Below are 15,182 nucleotides of genomic sequence, written 5' to 3'. Positions count from 1 at the left end.
TTGATTAGAGGTGCCTAAAAGTGGCTCCATGATTAAATGTTAACGTTAAACCCTGACGCTCTGGCAGCCTTTAGGTGTTATTGAAGTGTTGTTTTGCTCGTAGCTTCCAGTTATAGTACAACAGGGCTGGTGAACAAATATATTTATATAAGTATCTATCTATCTATCTATCTATCTATCTATCTATCTATCTCTCTGTCTCTCTCTCTCTCTCTCTCTGTCTCTCTGTCTCTCTGTCTGTCCCCCCGTCCATACCCCTCTTTCTGTCTATCTGTCTGACTGAGTGACTGACTCTCTGTGTGCCTGTCTATCTGTCTATCTATCTATCCATCCATCCATCCATGCTCCAGAGCTAGTGTAGGAGGTGTGAGGTGTGTACTCAGTGCTGTGGGTGCTGTGGGTGCTGTGTGCGTGGCTGTAGACCTACCGGGGTGTCCTCCAGACCATCGATGCTGCTCTGGGGGGCACAGCGGGGGTCCCCCAGGTGGTACAGACCCGCTGGAGGGGGGGGGGAAAGACACAGTACAGCCGTAAGAAACACGGCTAGAGAAACACAGTAATACAGAGTTACACCGAGATATAGAGAGACACAGAGTTACAGTTACAGAGAGTTACACAGAGAGACACAGAGACACAGAGACACAGAGATACACAGAGATACACAGAGAGACACAGAGACACAGAGATGCACAGAGATACACAGAGAGACAGTTACAGAGATACACAGAGTTACACCGAGATACACAGAGAGACACAGAGAGACACACAGAGACACAGAGATACACACGCGGATAGCGCAGTTGGTGTTGCTATTTTGACGTGCCATGGCAGGTAACTGCAACATACTCTTACACACATGTAAGCTATACACAAACATGCAAACGATTAGCCTGATTTAAATATTATGATGTAAAAGATTGTTCATATGAGTGAAACTGCATATAAATAGCATTTGGATTGTGGAAACATTTTTCTTCCATAGGGGCTGCATGAATGAACACAGTAGAGTAGGCTATGCCATGCGTTTAAATAATAATAATAACAATAATAAACTCGAGCAAAGTATATTCCAGCCTCCCAAAACAAAAAATTTTAATCTTGTGTAACAGCTGATACAGCGGTAAGTTGTACTTTTAAATCAATGCATCTGCAAACACCGTACAGCAAACACATATTTTCTTGACACAGACATCGTGTACAAGCCCATAACTTTCAGGATTGATGAATATTTGATTGTGAGAAAACATAGTTTTACAGCGAGTGAGTGTTTAAAAGAATGAATGAATGCGGGTGATGCTTGGCGCACGTGTGTGTGCGCACCAATCTGTTTAAACACACGCAAACTAAACACGTAACACATAATACAGTCCATGGCGATGTATATTAACGGGGGTACACTGTCAAAATATCAACTCGCCAAGTCAAATGCGCTGGCTCTTAAAGGGGATGGGAGATGGAACTCTCATTGGTTTATTGCATGTTACGCCCAAAACACACCTACAGGTTTCAGACCAACCCATTTTAGATTTGCGTCGGGCGCAAAGCTAATTTATCTCGCTGTCATAATAGCAACAGCGCCATAGAACCGCCCACAAAGCTACTTCGACTTTGCGCTTCACGTCTGCGTTTGAGACCGTCTAACTAGGGCCCAGAGAGACACAGAGTTACACCGAGATACACAGATACACTGAGATATAGATACATATCTATATCTAGATAGATGGGAGATAGAGGGTGACAGAGAGTGGGCAATTTTAGTTCAGTCACTTCGGTCTTCCAGCCAGCCAGCTGAGAGTGGCAGAGGTTATCCTCCTGTCGTTGATCAGAGGATCCCATCTAAACATGAGGGACGAAACTCGTCTTCAGACAACGGCTCAGGGCGTAGCCCTGCAGTGTCACCACCACAGGATCAGGTCAATACTGTGAGAGGAGCAGCCCAGGCTGCTGCACCACCTACAACTGGACTCCACCCTGCACCACCCATACAGACTCCACCCTGCACCACCCATGGGAATCTGTCCAGTCTATCGTTCTCTTTTTCTCTCTGATGATGGAATCTGCCGACCGTTTCCCTTTTACCTCTCTCTCTCTCTCTCTCTCTCTCCCTCTATCGCACTCTCTCTCTCTTTATCAATCTCTCTCTCTCTCTAACACCATGGTAATCAGCCCAAAGTCTCTCTCTCTCTCTCTCTCTCTCTCTCTCTCTCTCTCTCTGTTAGTGTCTCTCGCTCCCTGGCACGCTGCTCTGCATACTAGTCATTGTTTATCTGAACTTGCTCGTCTGGAAACGAGTGTCAGGGGCGGGTCTCGCACGCCCACCGGCTGTCAGGCCATCACTTCTCCATAGCCATCCCACGGCCTGTCTGTCTGAGTGAACCTCTCTCTGTCTCGCTCCTCTCTCTCTCCCTTCCTCCCTCCCTCTCCCCTATCTCTCCCTCTCTTTCTAGCTTCTTCTGTCGCTGGAACCGGTCCCTCATGTTCTCTCTGTCACAGCTACTGTCATGTTTACCTCTCTCTCCCTGTCTCCCCTTCTACCTCTCTCTCCTTCCCCCTACCACTCTCTCCCTACCACTATCTCCCTCTACCTCCCTCCCTTTCCCCTCTCTCGTCTTAACACCCTATCTCTCTCTCTCTCTCTCACTGTCTCTATGTCTGTCTCTCTCTCTCTCTCACTGTCTGTCTCTCACTCTCACTGTCTGTCTCTCTCTCTCTCTCTCTCTCTCTCTCTCACTGTCTCTGTCTGTCTCTCTCTCTCACTCTCACTCTCTCTCTCTCTCTCTCTCTCTCTCTCTCTCTCTCTCTCTCTCTCTCTCTCTCTGTCTCTGAGCCCTCCTTCTGCCCAGAGCTGCGGCCAGCTGCTCTATTTCTGGCACAAAGTAACAGAAGAAATCAATGGAGACACTTTCTCGTTTCTCAAGATGGACGAATGAACCCAGAACCCAGAATCCCCCTAATGCCCAACAAACATGGGAATGCATGAATTGATTTTTAACCACTGAGCATTCAAGCGTTTAACAACACAATCCAATTGTTATTTGCTTTGCGTTTGGGTCACAAAACATTGCAGTGCTGATCAATATTCTGTACTGATCAAATTTCCCATCTGACAGAGCTTCTCAGACAATATTTAACCAGGATTATTACTCTTCTCAATGCTGTGGAACGCTCCGTTCACTTGCATGGGCCTTCCCGACTTCCGGCGGTCAATTATTTTTTGATAATTGACCGTTGCTAAGCATATAATGACCGCTGTCAAGGAAAGTGGATTTTTGATTCTGATTCACGTCTTTCGTATCACTCCGCAAGTAGTCTGGTAACTTATCAACCCCAGAGTATTCAGATGCTAAGCGACGTCAACATCTTTGGCGGACTATTTCTCTGCTGATCAAACCTACGAATGCTGGTAACACATGAACTGTAAAAAGACACACCGTGTGAAGTTTATTTTAAGTAGCCGTGTAAAAAGCGGGATAACGTATAGAACGTCGCCGGTCATTATCAAAAATAACCGGCGTTCCATACATTATCTATCACCCCCCCCGTCTCCCATCTTCCTCCTCAATCTCCCCATCTCAGCCCCTTGAGTGAGATAGGGGAGAGAGGGGTGATAGAGGGGTGAGGGTAGAGGAAGAGAGAGAGGGGAAATAAGGGGGAGAGGGGAGAGAGGGGAGAAAGATCTAATCTTTCTATTTAAACCTGAGGACACCCAGATATTAATCATGGAGTGGCCGTTGAGCAATGAAAAGGGCACAGCTGGAGAAACTAGTCGGATAAGCGTTAATGGGTTCTTTACCCGTGTGTGGTTCGCTGTGATTTCTCAAAACCACGTCTAAAATAAATGCATTACGTCACGTCTTGGTCAATGTGAGCCTCAACAGTCACCAAACAGATGACACCAAAACAGATGTTTGCCTGCTCCCTGCCGAGGGTCAATACACAGAGGAATGGATCAACATGAAACAAAGGTCTTTTTAATATCTGATTATGAATCTCCAATCTCTGGCCGGTCACAAGAAGGCCTGCTTGACATTTCAATGCTTTCAATGCTCTTTTCATTCAGAAAAGTGTTTTTCTGAATGAAACTATTAACAATATATTGTTTCACCTTCTTCTGACAAGAAGTCGTACTTATTGTAACTCGCTTTGGATAAAAGCGTCTTCTAAATGCTCTAAATGTTCATATAATTAACAGGTTGCAAATAGGGATGCACGATAACTTTTTTCTTAACCGATACCGATAACCGATAACTTTCAGCTCCTAAAGGCCGATACCGATACCAATAACCGATAACACACACACATACATATATGTGATCATGACATTGTTGCTCAGACATCAGTAGAATCAACGGGGGGTTTAGGGGGGCGGGCTTGCAAGGGGCGGGATATGACGTAGGGTCCACGACGGCCCCTGTCACTCAGGTGTGTTTTGGTCTGACCGCAGACAGCAACGGAGGCAGAATGGGCAGAACTCATCGCGATCATCTTAAATGTTGCTGCAGCGATGCATCATATATTCAGTTGCATCCACAACATCCGCATCAATCGATGAAAGATTGGAGCATTGGAGTCACAGACAAATAGAAGAAACGACGAATAAGAAAGGTATCGCAAACGGGTGCGTTACTGGAGAAAGAGAGCGTCTTTTTTTGCTTCATTTCACATCTAACAAACACTGGGACAAATGTAGTTGATTTCTGTGTTTAACTGAGAAAACAGGGAGTGGAAGGCCAGGACCCTATAATTTTCAGCTAACTGTTGTCAATAATAAGTGTTACGAGAGTAGCGTATGTGTGTGCGTGAGAATGGCAGTGTGTGTGTGTGTGTGTGTGTGTGTGTGTGTGTGAGTGAGTGAGTGGATGAGCGAGGAGAGCGAGCGGTAGTGTGTGTCAGTTCAGTGAAGTAATTAACGAGTCCAGTTGTGTCTGTGCCAACGTGTACTGTAAAGTTAGTGAAACTAAGAATAAAGTACACAGCCTTTCAATAATCGGCGGCCGCTTCATTCCGACCATATTCCGACCTATAAGCAGACCCACTGCCGGTCAAAGGGAAGGGTGTTACCCCCGAGAGAACATCGACGTCTCCCCTGTGCTCTCGACTACGGTCTGGGAGCCGACAGCAGGAAAGGTGTAACATAATAATAAAAATAAACATTTTCTATATACGCGTGCAGCTGTGAACTCATGTATTGTAATTGATTGTATGATGTGTACTTTTAGGGTTACGATAAGACCTTTCATTTAGCGTTAGTGGGAGCGGGGCACTGAAATTATATAGCCCCGATATATGTTATCGGGGCTATTCCTCATGATATCGGACATATCGGAATGATGTAATCATTTCTGTTATCGGCCCAATAATTATCGTGCACCCCTAGTTGTAAATTCATATATATATATATATATATATGAATATATATATATGCGTGTACCCTGGCATGACACCGGAATGACTATGCTGTTCGATCTCTCATTCAGAGTCATTCATCACTGCGTGATTTCATCCTTGTTATTCTCCAACCTATCTTTTTGTATGTCCTTGCGTCGCTCTGTCTTCCTCTCCTCATTTCCTCAGCCAACAATACGTTTGCCAACATGACAGATTCATCATTCTGTGGCGGGCAGACAGAGAGACATGAGCACAGAATCACAATGAGATGCAAAAAGCTGCACTCATCCTCAAAATAAAACCCCCGAAAATATCCATTCCACTTTACTCCATCTGGTCAACTTACATGTGCTACATGTCCAAATTTCACATGCCTCGTTAATGACATGCTAATTAGATATCTGCTAGAATCCTAGGCCTGACGGATTGGCATCAACCCAGACCGACGCTACGGTGATGCTAGCGAACAGACCGTCCGTTCGGACCGGTTCCAGCTGTGGCCCACCAGAGATCCACACCTGTGCGGTGGAGTGCCTGTAGGAGAGCTCGTTCACAGCGTGAGGTAACGGGCTGAACGGCCCACTCCACACCCCTGGCACGTCGACCGCAAGCTCACTTGCGGCGCCATCTGCTCGCTGGCTCACCGCGGTCGCTCTGACCACCCCCCTGTTGTATTGTGCACCGTGTAATCCACGATGATGACTCACTAACAGACACACACAGAGAGGCACACGCGCTCACACACACACACACACGCTCACATACACGCTCAGGCAGAAACAAACAATCGTTGCTCATACCATGTCCACACACCCGCATTCATATATACAAACACAAATGGGTTAGACACACACACACACACAGACACACACACACACACGTACACACTCACAGACAACAATCAGTCACACAAACAGGCATCAGCCCCCTAGTTTCCCCTGGAACCTGTCCATATTGTTTGCATTGATAGCAACTCATTAACCCCTCAGCAGGGGGGAGAGCATGTCCACACACACACACACACACACACAGTCAGTCACACAAACAGGCATCCGCCCCCTAGTCTCCCACGGCTACCTGTGCATATTTGCATTGACGCCAGCCTCATTAACCAATCAGTAGGGGGGAGAGGAGTCACCCGGCTCTGTGTTGACTCTCCCAGGCCGTGAATATTCTCCTGTCAAATCAACGTCAGCACTCCGGCCAAGCCTGATAACTGGGCTCTCCTCCATCAGCAGCCACGTCTCATCAGAGGCGATAAGGAACCTGTGTTCCTTCAGTTTCATTATCAAACCCTTCTGTCCATCCCTCTCTCTCTGTCTCTCTCCCTCCCTCCCTCTCTCGTTTCTCTCCCTCTCTGTCTGTTTCTCTCCCTCCCTCTCTCTCCTTCTATCTCTGTCTCTCTCCCACCCTCACTCTCTGTCTCTCTCCCTCCCTCTCTCTCCCTTCTCTCCCTCTCTCTCTCTCTCTCTCTCTCTCTCGCTCTCTCTCTCTCTCTCTCTCTCTCTCTCTCTCCTCTCTCAGTTTCTCTCCCTCTCTCCATCCCTCTCTCTGTCTCTCTCTCTCCCTCTCCCTCTCGGTCTACCTCCCTCAGGGACTCCCACATATACACCCACAGATGGAAAAAATAAGTATGCTCGCGCAAATGAAATACACACAAATAAACAACACACAAATACACAACCCCCACCCCCCGTCCCCCCAAACATACACACACAAGAAAAAACACAGAACAGCGAGTGATGCAGCCGCCCTCAGACAGGCCCCTGCATGGGAGGGACGGCTGCAGCCGAGGGCTGTAGAGACGAGAGCCCAGAGGCTGCGGCGTGGAGCATGTGGAGCGGACCAGACAGCACGCGTCGCAGTGGCCGAGGTGGTGGCCGAGGTAGAGGCTGAGGTAGTGGCCGAGGTAGTGGCCGAGGTAGAGGCCGAGGTAGTGGCTGAGGTAGAGGCTGAGGTAGAGGTAGAGGCTGAGGTAGAGGCTGAGGTAGTGGCTGAGGTAGAGGCTGAGGTAGAGGCTGAGGTAGAGGTAGAGGCTGAGGTAGAGGCCGAGGTAGAGGCTGAGGTAGAGGCCGAGGTAGAGGCAGAGGTAGTGGCTGAGGTAGAGGCTGAGGTAGAGGCTGAGGTAGAGGCCGAGGTAGAGGCCGAGGTAGAGGCTGAGGTAGAGGCCGAGGTAGAGGCTGAGGTAGAGGCTGAGGTAGAGGCTGAGGTAGTGGCTGAGGTAGAGGCTGAGGTAGAGGCTGAGGTAGAGGCTGAGGTAGAGGCTGAGGTAGTGGCTGAGGTAGAGGCTGAGGTAGAGGCCGAGGTAGAGGCCGAGGTAGAGGCTGAGGTAGAGGCTGAGGTAGAGGCCGAGGTAGAGGCCGAGGTAGAGGCTGAGGTAGAGGCTGAGGTAGTGGCCGAGGTAGAGGCTGAGGTAGAGGCCGAGGTAGTGGCTGAGGTAGAGGCTGAGGTAGAGGCTGAGGTAGAGGCTGAGGTAGAGGCTGAGGTAGAGGCCGAGGTAGAGGCCGAGGTAGAGGCTGAGGTAGATGCTGATGAGGACGGTGTCAGCACCGCTGGAGGCTCTAATGGGTCAGCATGGATCGAGCGTTGTATGTAGCGGTCAGGTGCGTAACCTTTATGCTTAGTAAAGATGGTTAGTTACAGACACACAAACAATACACATTCACGCACACCTACACACACACACACATACATCCGCACACCCGCACACAACGCACAAATATACACACAAACACACACTCAAATACACACACACGCACACCCCCACACAAACACACACACACAAACACTCACCCAAACACCCACCCAAACACCCACACAGACACACACACCACCTTGTTCTCATTAGAGCCCGTCCCCTCTGCCTCGAGGCTCATCCTTTAAGACGCTTATTGACAGAAGCTACACCGCTGGCCCCGGGCGACGTGCTCCCGCCCGCAGGAAGCAGCAGGAAGGAACCACTCGGGGGAAGGGGGGGGGGGGGGGCGGGGTAGCGTCCATCCGCGTGCGGCGGGGACGACTGGAGCGGTGCCGAGGTGCCGAGCAGAACACAGATGAGCTCAGATGAACGTCTGGGTCTCAGGGCGTGGAGCCTCCAGCGAGCGGACGGGTGTGTGGGTGGGTGGCGGGTGTGGCTCCAGGTGTGTCCATCCCACCCTGATGTGTATAGGGATATATATAGATTTATAAAACGGGGGGCCTAAATCAAGCGATCTGATTGGTTCCCAACCGTTGTATATTGAGCGTATACACACAGCTATGACGCCCGTTCAGTTTACAGAGTTCAGTATCACTCCGCGCCTAACTCTAACTGCTGTTTATGTATATATAAAAGCGATAGCGTAGTTCACTGAAGCCTAAAAAACATGTTGATTGCTGGAGAGGGTGGAAATGTTGTAAAGCAATAGGCACACGGTCGGCAATTTAGCCTACTATCAAGTTCGAGTGAACTCGATAGTAGGCTAAATTGCCGGCGAACCAAGCTACCGTCTTTAGCCTAGCCTTCTCTCTGAAGGACGCTACAGTGTGTTGCATAGCAACCGCCGTACACTTTGCCGGCAGCCAGGAGGGACTACTTTTTTGTATTCGTTAAAAAAAATGCTTTTCCGACTTTCTAGCTTTTTCAAAATTGAGGGTGTCTATGACTTTCATTTCGCCATATTTACGTAACCGTTTTATAAAAGCAGTGTGAAGGGGGTCGCCGCCCCTCCGCTGCACGTCGGGACGGACAACGCCCCTTAACTGTGGTATAATGAGCGTATACCACAGCCTGTCGTGATCTATTGCTTAAATATATATCACCACCACCACCTGTCTTAACGGCGTTACACGCTTGATTGCTCGCATCCGTTCTGGAAACGGGGTTGCATTGGGTCGTCGGCTAAGAACCTTTTCCCCTCGTTTGTCACTCACTCTTGGTGTGACTAGGTGTCACTCACTCTTCCATGGAAACCGTGTTTAAACAGAACCAGCCGCGGCGCACAGCATGAGGGTGTGACGACATTAAACAAAGCCGAAAGGGGAAAATGTGAGGAGAGAGAGAGAGAGAGATAGAGAGAGAGAGAGAGAGAGAGAGAGAGAGAGAGAGATAGAGAGAGAGAGGGGAGGACGATGACAGATGAGGCCGATAGCGCTGTTTGTGTTTGCGAGCGGGGTGGAATCCTGGACACAATGGCGCTGAGGAAGGGATGTGAGGAGTATGGGGGCTCTAGAAGGAGATCAGCTCTCTCTCTCTCTCTCTCTCTCTCTATGTATGTCTCTCTGTCTCTCTCAATGTCTGTCTCTCTCTCTCTCTCTCTCTCTCTCTATGTCTCTCTTGCCTTCTCCAGTGAACCAAGAAAGCCCACTCCGTGAAGGTTTCACACAGGCAAGACAGTGAAATTGCCGGGCGTGCCAAACCGCGACCGAACCGGCTTGGCAGTGTAAAAACGCCTTCTGTCTCTCTCTCTATCTGTCTCTCTCTGTCTCTCTCTCAGTACGTTTACATGCACAGCTTAATCCGATTAAAGCCATAGTTCGACTATGCTCCTCAATTGGACAACTGCAATTGTCCAGTTATACATGGCGGTGAGCAAATCCATCGTCCATATCACCTCAAAATAAATGTTTTTTTCTACCCAAGTGTTTACGATCTTTATTCATTCATTGCGCCGCGGCCGAACTGATGGGGTATTCTTTGACATTATGAATCTTACAGACTGCGTCGGGTTCTCTGACTCTCTGGTACTTCCACAGCAAGTAAAGACGCCTAGTGGGGGTTATCTCGCCCATGGGGGAGAAGGAATTAGACTAATTAGACTACTAATGGATAAGGATTATTCGACTAACAGTCGAATAATCTAGTGGTCTTAATTTGACTATGAGAAACCCAATTAGATTAGATTTTAGCTCGACTAAGGTGTATACATGCATCTTAATAATCCAATCATAGTTGGACTAACCCAATAATTTGACTTTCTTAGAGTGTCATGTAAACGCGTCTGTCTCTCTCTCTGAGGGAGTGATGGGAGATCACTGTCTCTCTCTGTCTGTCTGTCTGTCTGTCTCTCTCTTTGAGGGAGCGATGGAGGGAGGATTGAGGCTCTAGGAGGAGATCAGCTGTCTCTCTATCTCTCTCTGTCTGTCTCTCTGTCTCTCTCACTCTCTCACACTCTCTCTCTCTCCCTCTGTTTCTCTCTCTCTGTCTCTCTCTCTCTCTCTCTCTCAAATTCAAATTCAAATTCAAAGTGCTTTATTAGCATGACTGTTTGAGTACAGTATTGCCAAAGCAAGCAAGAATAATTGTACAAATAACAGATTGGTTACAAATAATTAAGCAACATCAGCAATGTGGATATACGTTAGTGTGTAATAAAGAAAATGGGTGTTTTACACACCAACAAAGTTATAAACAAAGTCAGACTGAATTTCTCAGGTTATGACATTGCAGGACATATTGTGCTGCCCGGGCAGCAGACGGACCTTCACCAAGAAGAATTGCAATTTTGTCCTTATGTTCCATGTCTGCAAAATCCGGAATAGAGATTTGTAATTTGGTGAAGTATATTTGTCTTAAAATGTCATATTTACAATGTAAAAGGAAGTGCTCCTCTGTCTCAACCTTCTTTGCCTGACAGTGACCACATATTCTGTGTTCTCTGGGCAGCCAGGTCTTTCTGTGCCTGCCTGTTTCCACTGCCAGAGTGTGGTCACTGAGCCTGTACTTGGTCAGGATTTGCCTCTGCTTCACATCTCTGACAGAGAGGAGATAGTCTGCTAATTTGTAATTTCTGTTTAGGATCAGATAGGAATTCATTCTACTTTGGTTTGAGGTTTGGTTTGTCCAATGTTCCAAATAGTCTTCTTTTGCTTCGTTAATTATTTTGTTGACTCTAATTGGTGTTTTGGAGGCAGTGCTGGACTGAGCTTGATGTGTGTTAGTTAGCTTCAGCACCAGCTGGCAAAGGGGACTCTTGTCAGGGTTCAGTTCCTGGTTTTCTTGTGCTTCAAAATGAAGTGTGTTCTTGGGTCTAGATTGAAGTGCATCCAGAATTTTTGTGCTCGTTTTTGGATAGGTATAGCTAATGGGTAACAACCTACATGCTTTGTTTGGTGTTTTTGTTTGGACTTATATGGACCGGCAGAATTCAGCATGTAGGGCCTCTATTGGATGCTTATCCCATGTAGTGTAGTCATGTGCACTGAGTGGACCCCAGACCTCACTTCCATACAGCACGATAGGCTGTATTATACTGTCGAATAATTTGCACCAGATTGAGATAGGTATGTTTATGTTGTAAAATTTTGATTTTATTGCATAAAGGGCTCTACAGGCTTTTTCTTTGAGTGCATTCACTGCCATGCTGAAACTTCCAGATGCAGTAATGTCCAGACCAAGGTAGGTATACTTCATTGTGTGTTCTAGGACGGTGCTTCCTAGAGTGAACATGTATTTGTTTTCCTGACATCTGGGCTTCTTTTGGAAAATCATGATTTTAGTTTTTGTTTGGTTTACTGTCAGGTCCCAGATCTGGCAGAATTTCGCTAGCAGGTCCAGGTGCTGCTGTAGGCCCTGTTCAGATGGTGACAGGAGCACCAGATCATCTGCAAATAGGAGGAATTTTACCTCTGTGCTTTGAAGGTTGAGTCCAGGAGTTGCAGACTGTTCCAACTGCACCGCTAACTAATTTATGTAGATGTTGAAAAGCGTTGGGCTCAGGCTGCAGCCCTGCCTCACCCCCCGTTTCTGTGTGAAGAACTCTGTTTGTTTTGTGCCAATTTTTACACTGCATTTATTATTTGAGTACATTGACTTGATCACATCGAACACTTTACCCCCTATACCGCTCTCTACAAGTTTGTAGTATAATCCTGTGTGCCAAATAGAGTCAAATGTTTTTTTAAAGTTGACAAAGCAAGCAAATATTTTTCCATTTTTCATATTTTTTACATGTTTGTTGATTAGAGTGTGTAGGGTGTAAATGTGATCTGTAGTACGGTGGCCTGGAAGAAAGCCGATTTGGTTTCTACACAGGGTATTGTGTTTGTTAAGGAAGGTTTGAATTCCCCCATTTAAAATGCTATTAAAAACCTTCCCCAGATTACTGTTTACACATATACCTCTGTAATTATTAGGGTCCAATTTGTTTCCACTTTTATGAATTAGGGTAATAATTCCTTGATTCCAGATGTCAGGAAAACAGCATAGAGTATAGAACAAGGTTGAACAATTTGAGCATTGCATTCTGCATTGCAGGTGTGCTATGTTTAAGCATCTCACTTCTGATGCTGTCAGGCCCACAGGCTTTATGGGACTTTAATTATTTAAGTTTTTTTGTCAGTTCTTCACTTGAGATGGTGAAGTCAAGTGGATTTTGATTGTCTTTAAATTTCAGTTCAAAATTGTGCAATTTCTCTTTGATCTGGTTCTGATTTGTTTCTGTTAATTTTATTTCACTGTAAAGTTTTTTTAAATGTTCTGTCCAAATATTTCCATTTTGTATTGCTATTTCTTTTGGTTCTTTCATGCTCAAATTGTTCCACATACTCCAGAACTCATTTTTATTGATGGATTCTTCGATTTCATGAAGAAGTTTGCTGTTATAGTGTTGTTTTTTTCTTTTGACAGTTTCTTTGTATCTTTTCAGGGAGGTAAAATATTGCATTCTTAGATCTCTGTTTTGAGGGTGGCGGTGCTTTTGATTTGATAGATGTCTCAATTCTTTCCTCATTTTTTTACATTCTGTGTCAAACCATCTCATTTTTTTTGTTTTTTAATGGTTACTTTTTTCTTAGGCCAGCCTTTTTAGCCGCCTTGTAGAAAATGTTGTTCTTCTTGAACTCTCTGTCTCTGTCTCTGTCTCTGTCTCTCTCTCTCTCTGAGGGAGTGTGACGGCTGTGAGACCTTGCCTATGATTGTCTGATTGACTGATGAGGAGGGGCGGGTCCTCTTGTTTGGGGCCTATGAGGTGCGCCCGGTTCCAACAGTCCAGCCCCTTCCTGTTCGGCCCTTCCACATGCAGGCGGCGATGCACCTGCTACTGCTACTGTTGATCCTTTCCTTTGTGGTTTATGAAATAAACCTTGATTATTGTTAAATGGTATCACGCCTCCGTCCTCGTTATTGTCTGGTTACTCTAGACCATGACAGGGAGGGAGGATCGAGGGTCTAGGAGATCAGCTGTCTCTCTCTCTCTGTCTCTCTCTCTGTCTCTCTGTCTCTCTGTCTCTCTCTCTCTCTGTCTCTCTCTCTCTGTCTCTCTCTGTCTCTCTGTGTGTGTCTCTCTCTCTCTCTGTCTCTCTCTCTGTCTCTGTCTCTCTAGAGGCTCTAGGAGATCAGCTCTCTCTCTCTCTGTCTCTCTCACTGTCTCTCTCTCGCTCTCTCTCTCTGTCTCTCTCTCTGTCTCTCTACAGGCTCTAGGAGATCATCTCTCTCTCTCTAGCTCTCTCTCTCTCTGTCTCTCTCTATCCTACCTCTGAAGTATCCCTAACCCTGTTTTTGGGGGAGGCTGTGTTGTGTTTCCCCTACAGCCGCCGGCTCCGTGGGAGATTAGAAATAGAGAAACAGAGAGCGATAGGGTGATTGGAGGTAGAGCCATGGAGAGAGAGGGAGAGAGACAGAGAGAGAGAGAGAGAGAGAGAGAGAGACAGAGAGCGATAGAGAGAGATAAAGAGATGCATAGAGCGAGGGGATGAACCGATAGGATGAAAAGATAAAATGAGACGAGAAAAGGGGGCGCAGGTGAGATTAAAGCAAAATGACAAATGAACCGCAAGAGAAGCTTCACAGACTGGAAGAAAACAGTCGCAAATAATGGCAGAGGGAGAGCGAGCGAGAGAGTGAGAGAGGGATAGAGAGATAGAGGGGAGAGAGAGAGGTGGAGAGGGATACAGCAAGAGAGCGAGAGAGAGAGAGAGAAAGAGAGCGAGGGAATAAGAGAGAAAAATAGAGACAGAGAGAGAGAGAGAGAGAGACCAGACCCAAGCCGAGCGTCCAGACGGGGCGAGTGATAGTGAGATAGTGAGAGAGAGGAGACGAGGGGGTCACGCCGCTTCACCGACACAAACGCACGTAACAACACACGCAGAGTCGCACACATTTACAAACTAACACAAGCACACAGAGGCACGCACACAGACGCATACACGTACGCAGTACATGCACACCCTCTACTCTTAATACATTTGTATGTTTTATCTCCCCATATGTCTATATTCCATCACTATTTCTAAACATTCCATATCTCATATATCCCATATTCTCTTTTGAATAAATGTTCACATAATCTATCCTGTGTCTATACTCCCTTCTTTGTACATATTTCTACGTATTCTATCTCTCTCTGTGTCCATATTGTCTTTTTGAATCTATTTCAAGGTATCTTTCATGAAGCGTGGCCATATTGTCTTTTTGAGTCTATCTCCCCTATCTCTCTGAAGAGCCCCATTCTTTCATCTCTGCGGGTGGGAGCCCTGGCCTGGTGCGGCTCACCAGAACCCAAACGATTGAAAGTTTCCACTTGTATTTGTCAAACGTGGAGCGTGACCTTTAAGACGAGCCGGTCCACCAAACAGTAAACAACGAGAAAATCCGCCGCGCATAACTGCTGCTATCTCCACGTCACCCAATGTGAGCGTCCCGACTCCAGGCTCTTTTGTCTCCGTCCCATGTGTTCCCCAGCTACCCCTTCTATCAAGGATCTCGCTCAGAAGTTAATTGGGAAAAAAAGCTGATATTGCTGCTCGGAGTCTTCTACGAGACGACCTCTTCCGGGTGATTTCCTGGACCGAAATGAACAACGTGCAGCTTAACGAGG

The 15,182-nt window shown here is 46.8% G+C and overlaps 1 protein-coding gene across 1 annotated transcript in view; it reads right to left on the bottom strand.

Moving 5' to 3' along the window:
- pitpnm3 (PITPNM family member 3) overlaps nt 1-15,182 on the bottom strand; it is a gene marked incomplete at both ends in the record, with an annotated part of 115,049 nt that overhangs the window by 73,302 nt on the left and 26,565 nt on the right. The window contains one exon of the mRNA XM_084467227.1: nt 428-498. Within this exon, the coding sequence (XP_084323353.1) occupies nt 428-498 (71 nt within the window). The remainder of the gene's footprint in view (nt 1-427; nt 499-15,182) is intronic.

This window comes from Micromesistius poutassou, assembly GCF_964030765.1.
Source record: "Micromesistius poutassou genome assembly, chromosome: 4".
Lineage (NCBI taxonomy): Eukaryota > Metazoa > Chordata > Actinopteri > Gadiformes > Gadidae > Micromesistius > Micromesistius poutassou.
The sequence above is the reverse complement of the archived record's forward strand: the minus strand, read 5'-3'. Positions and strand labels throughout refer to the sequence as shown.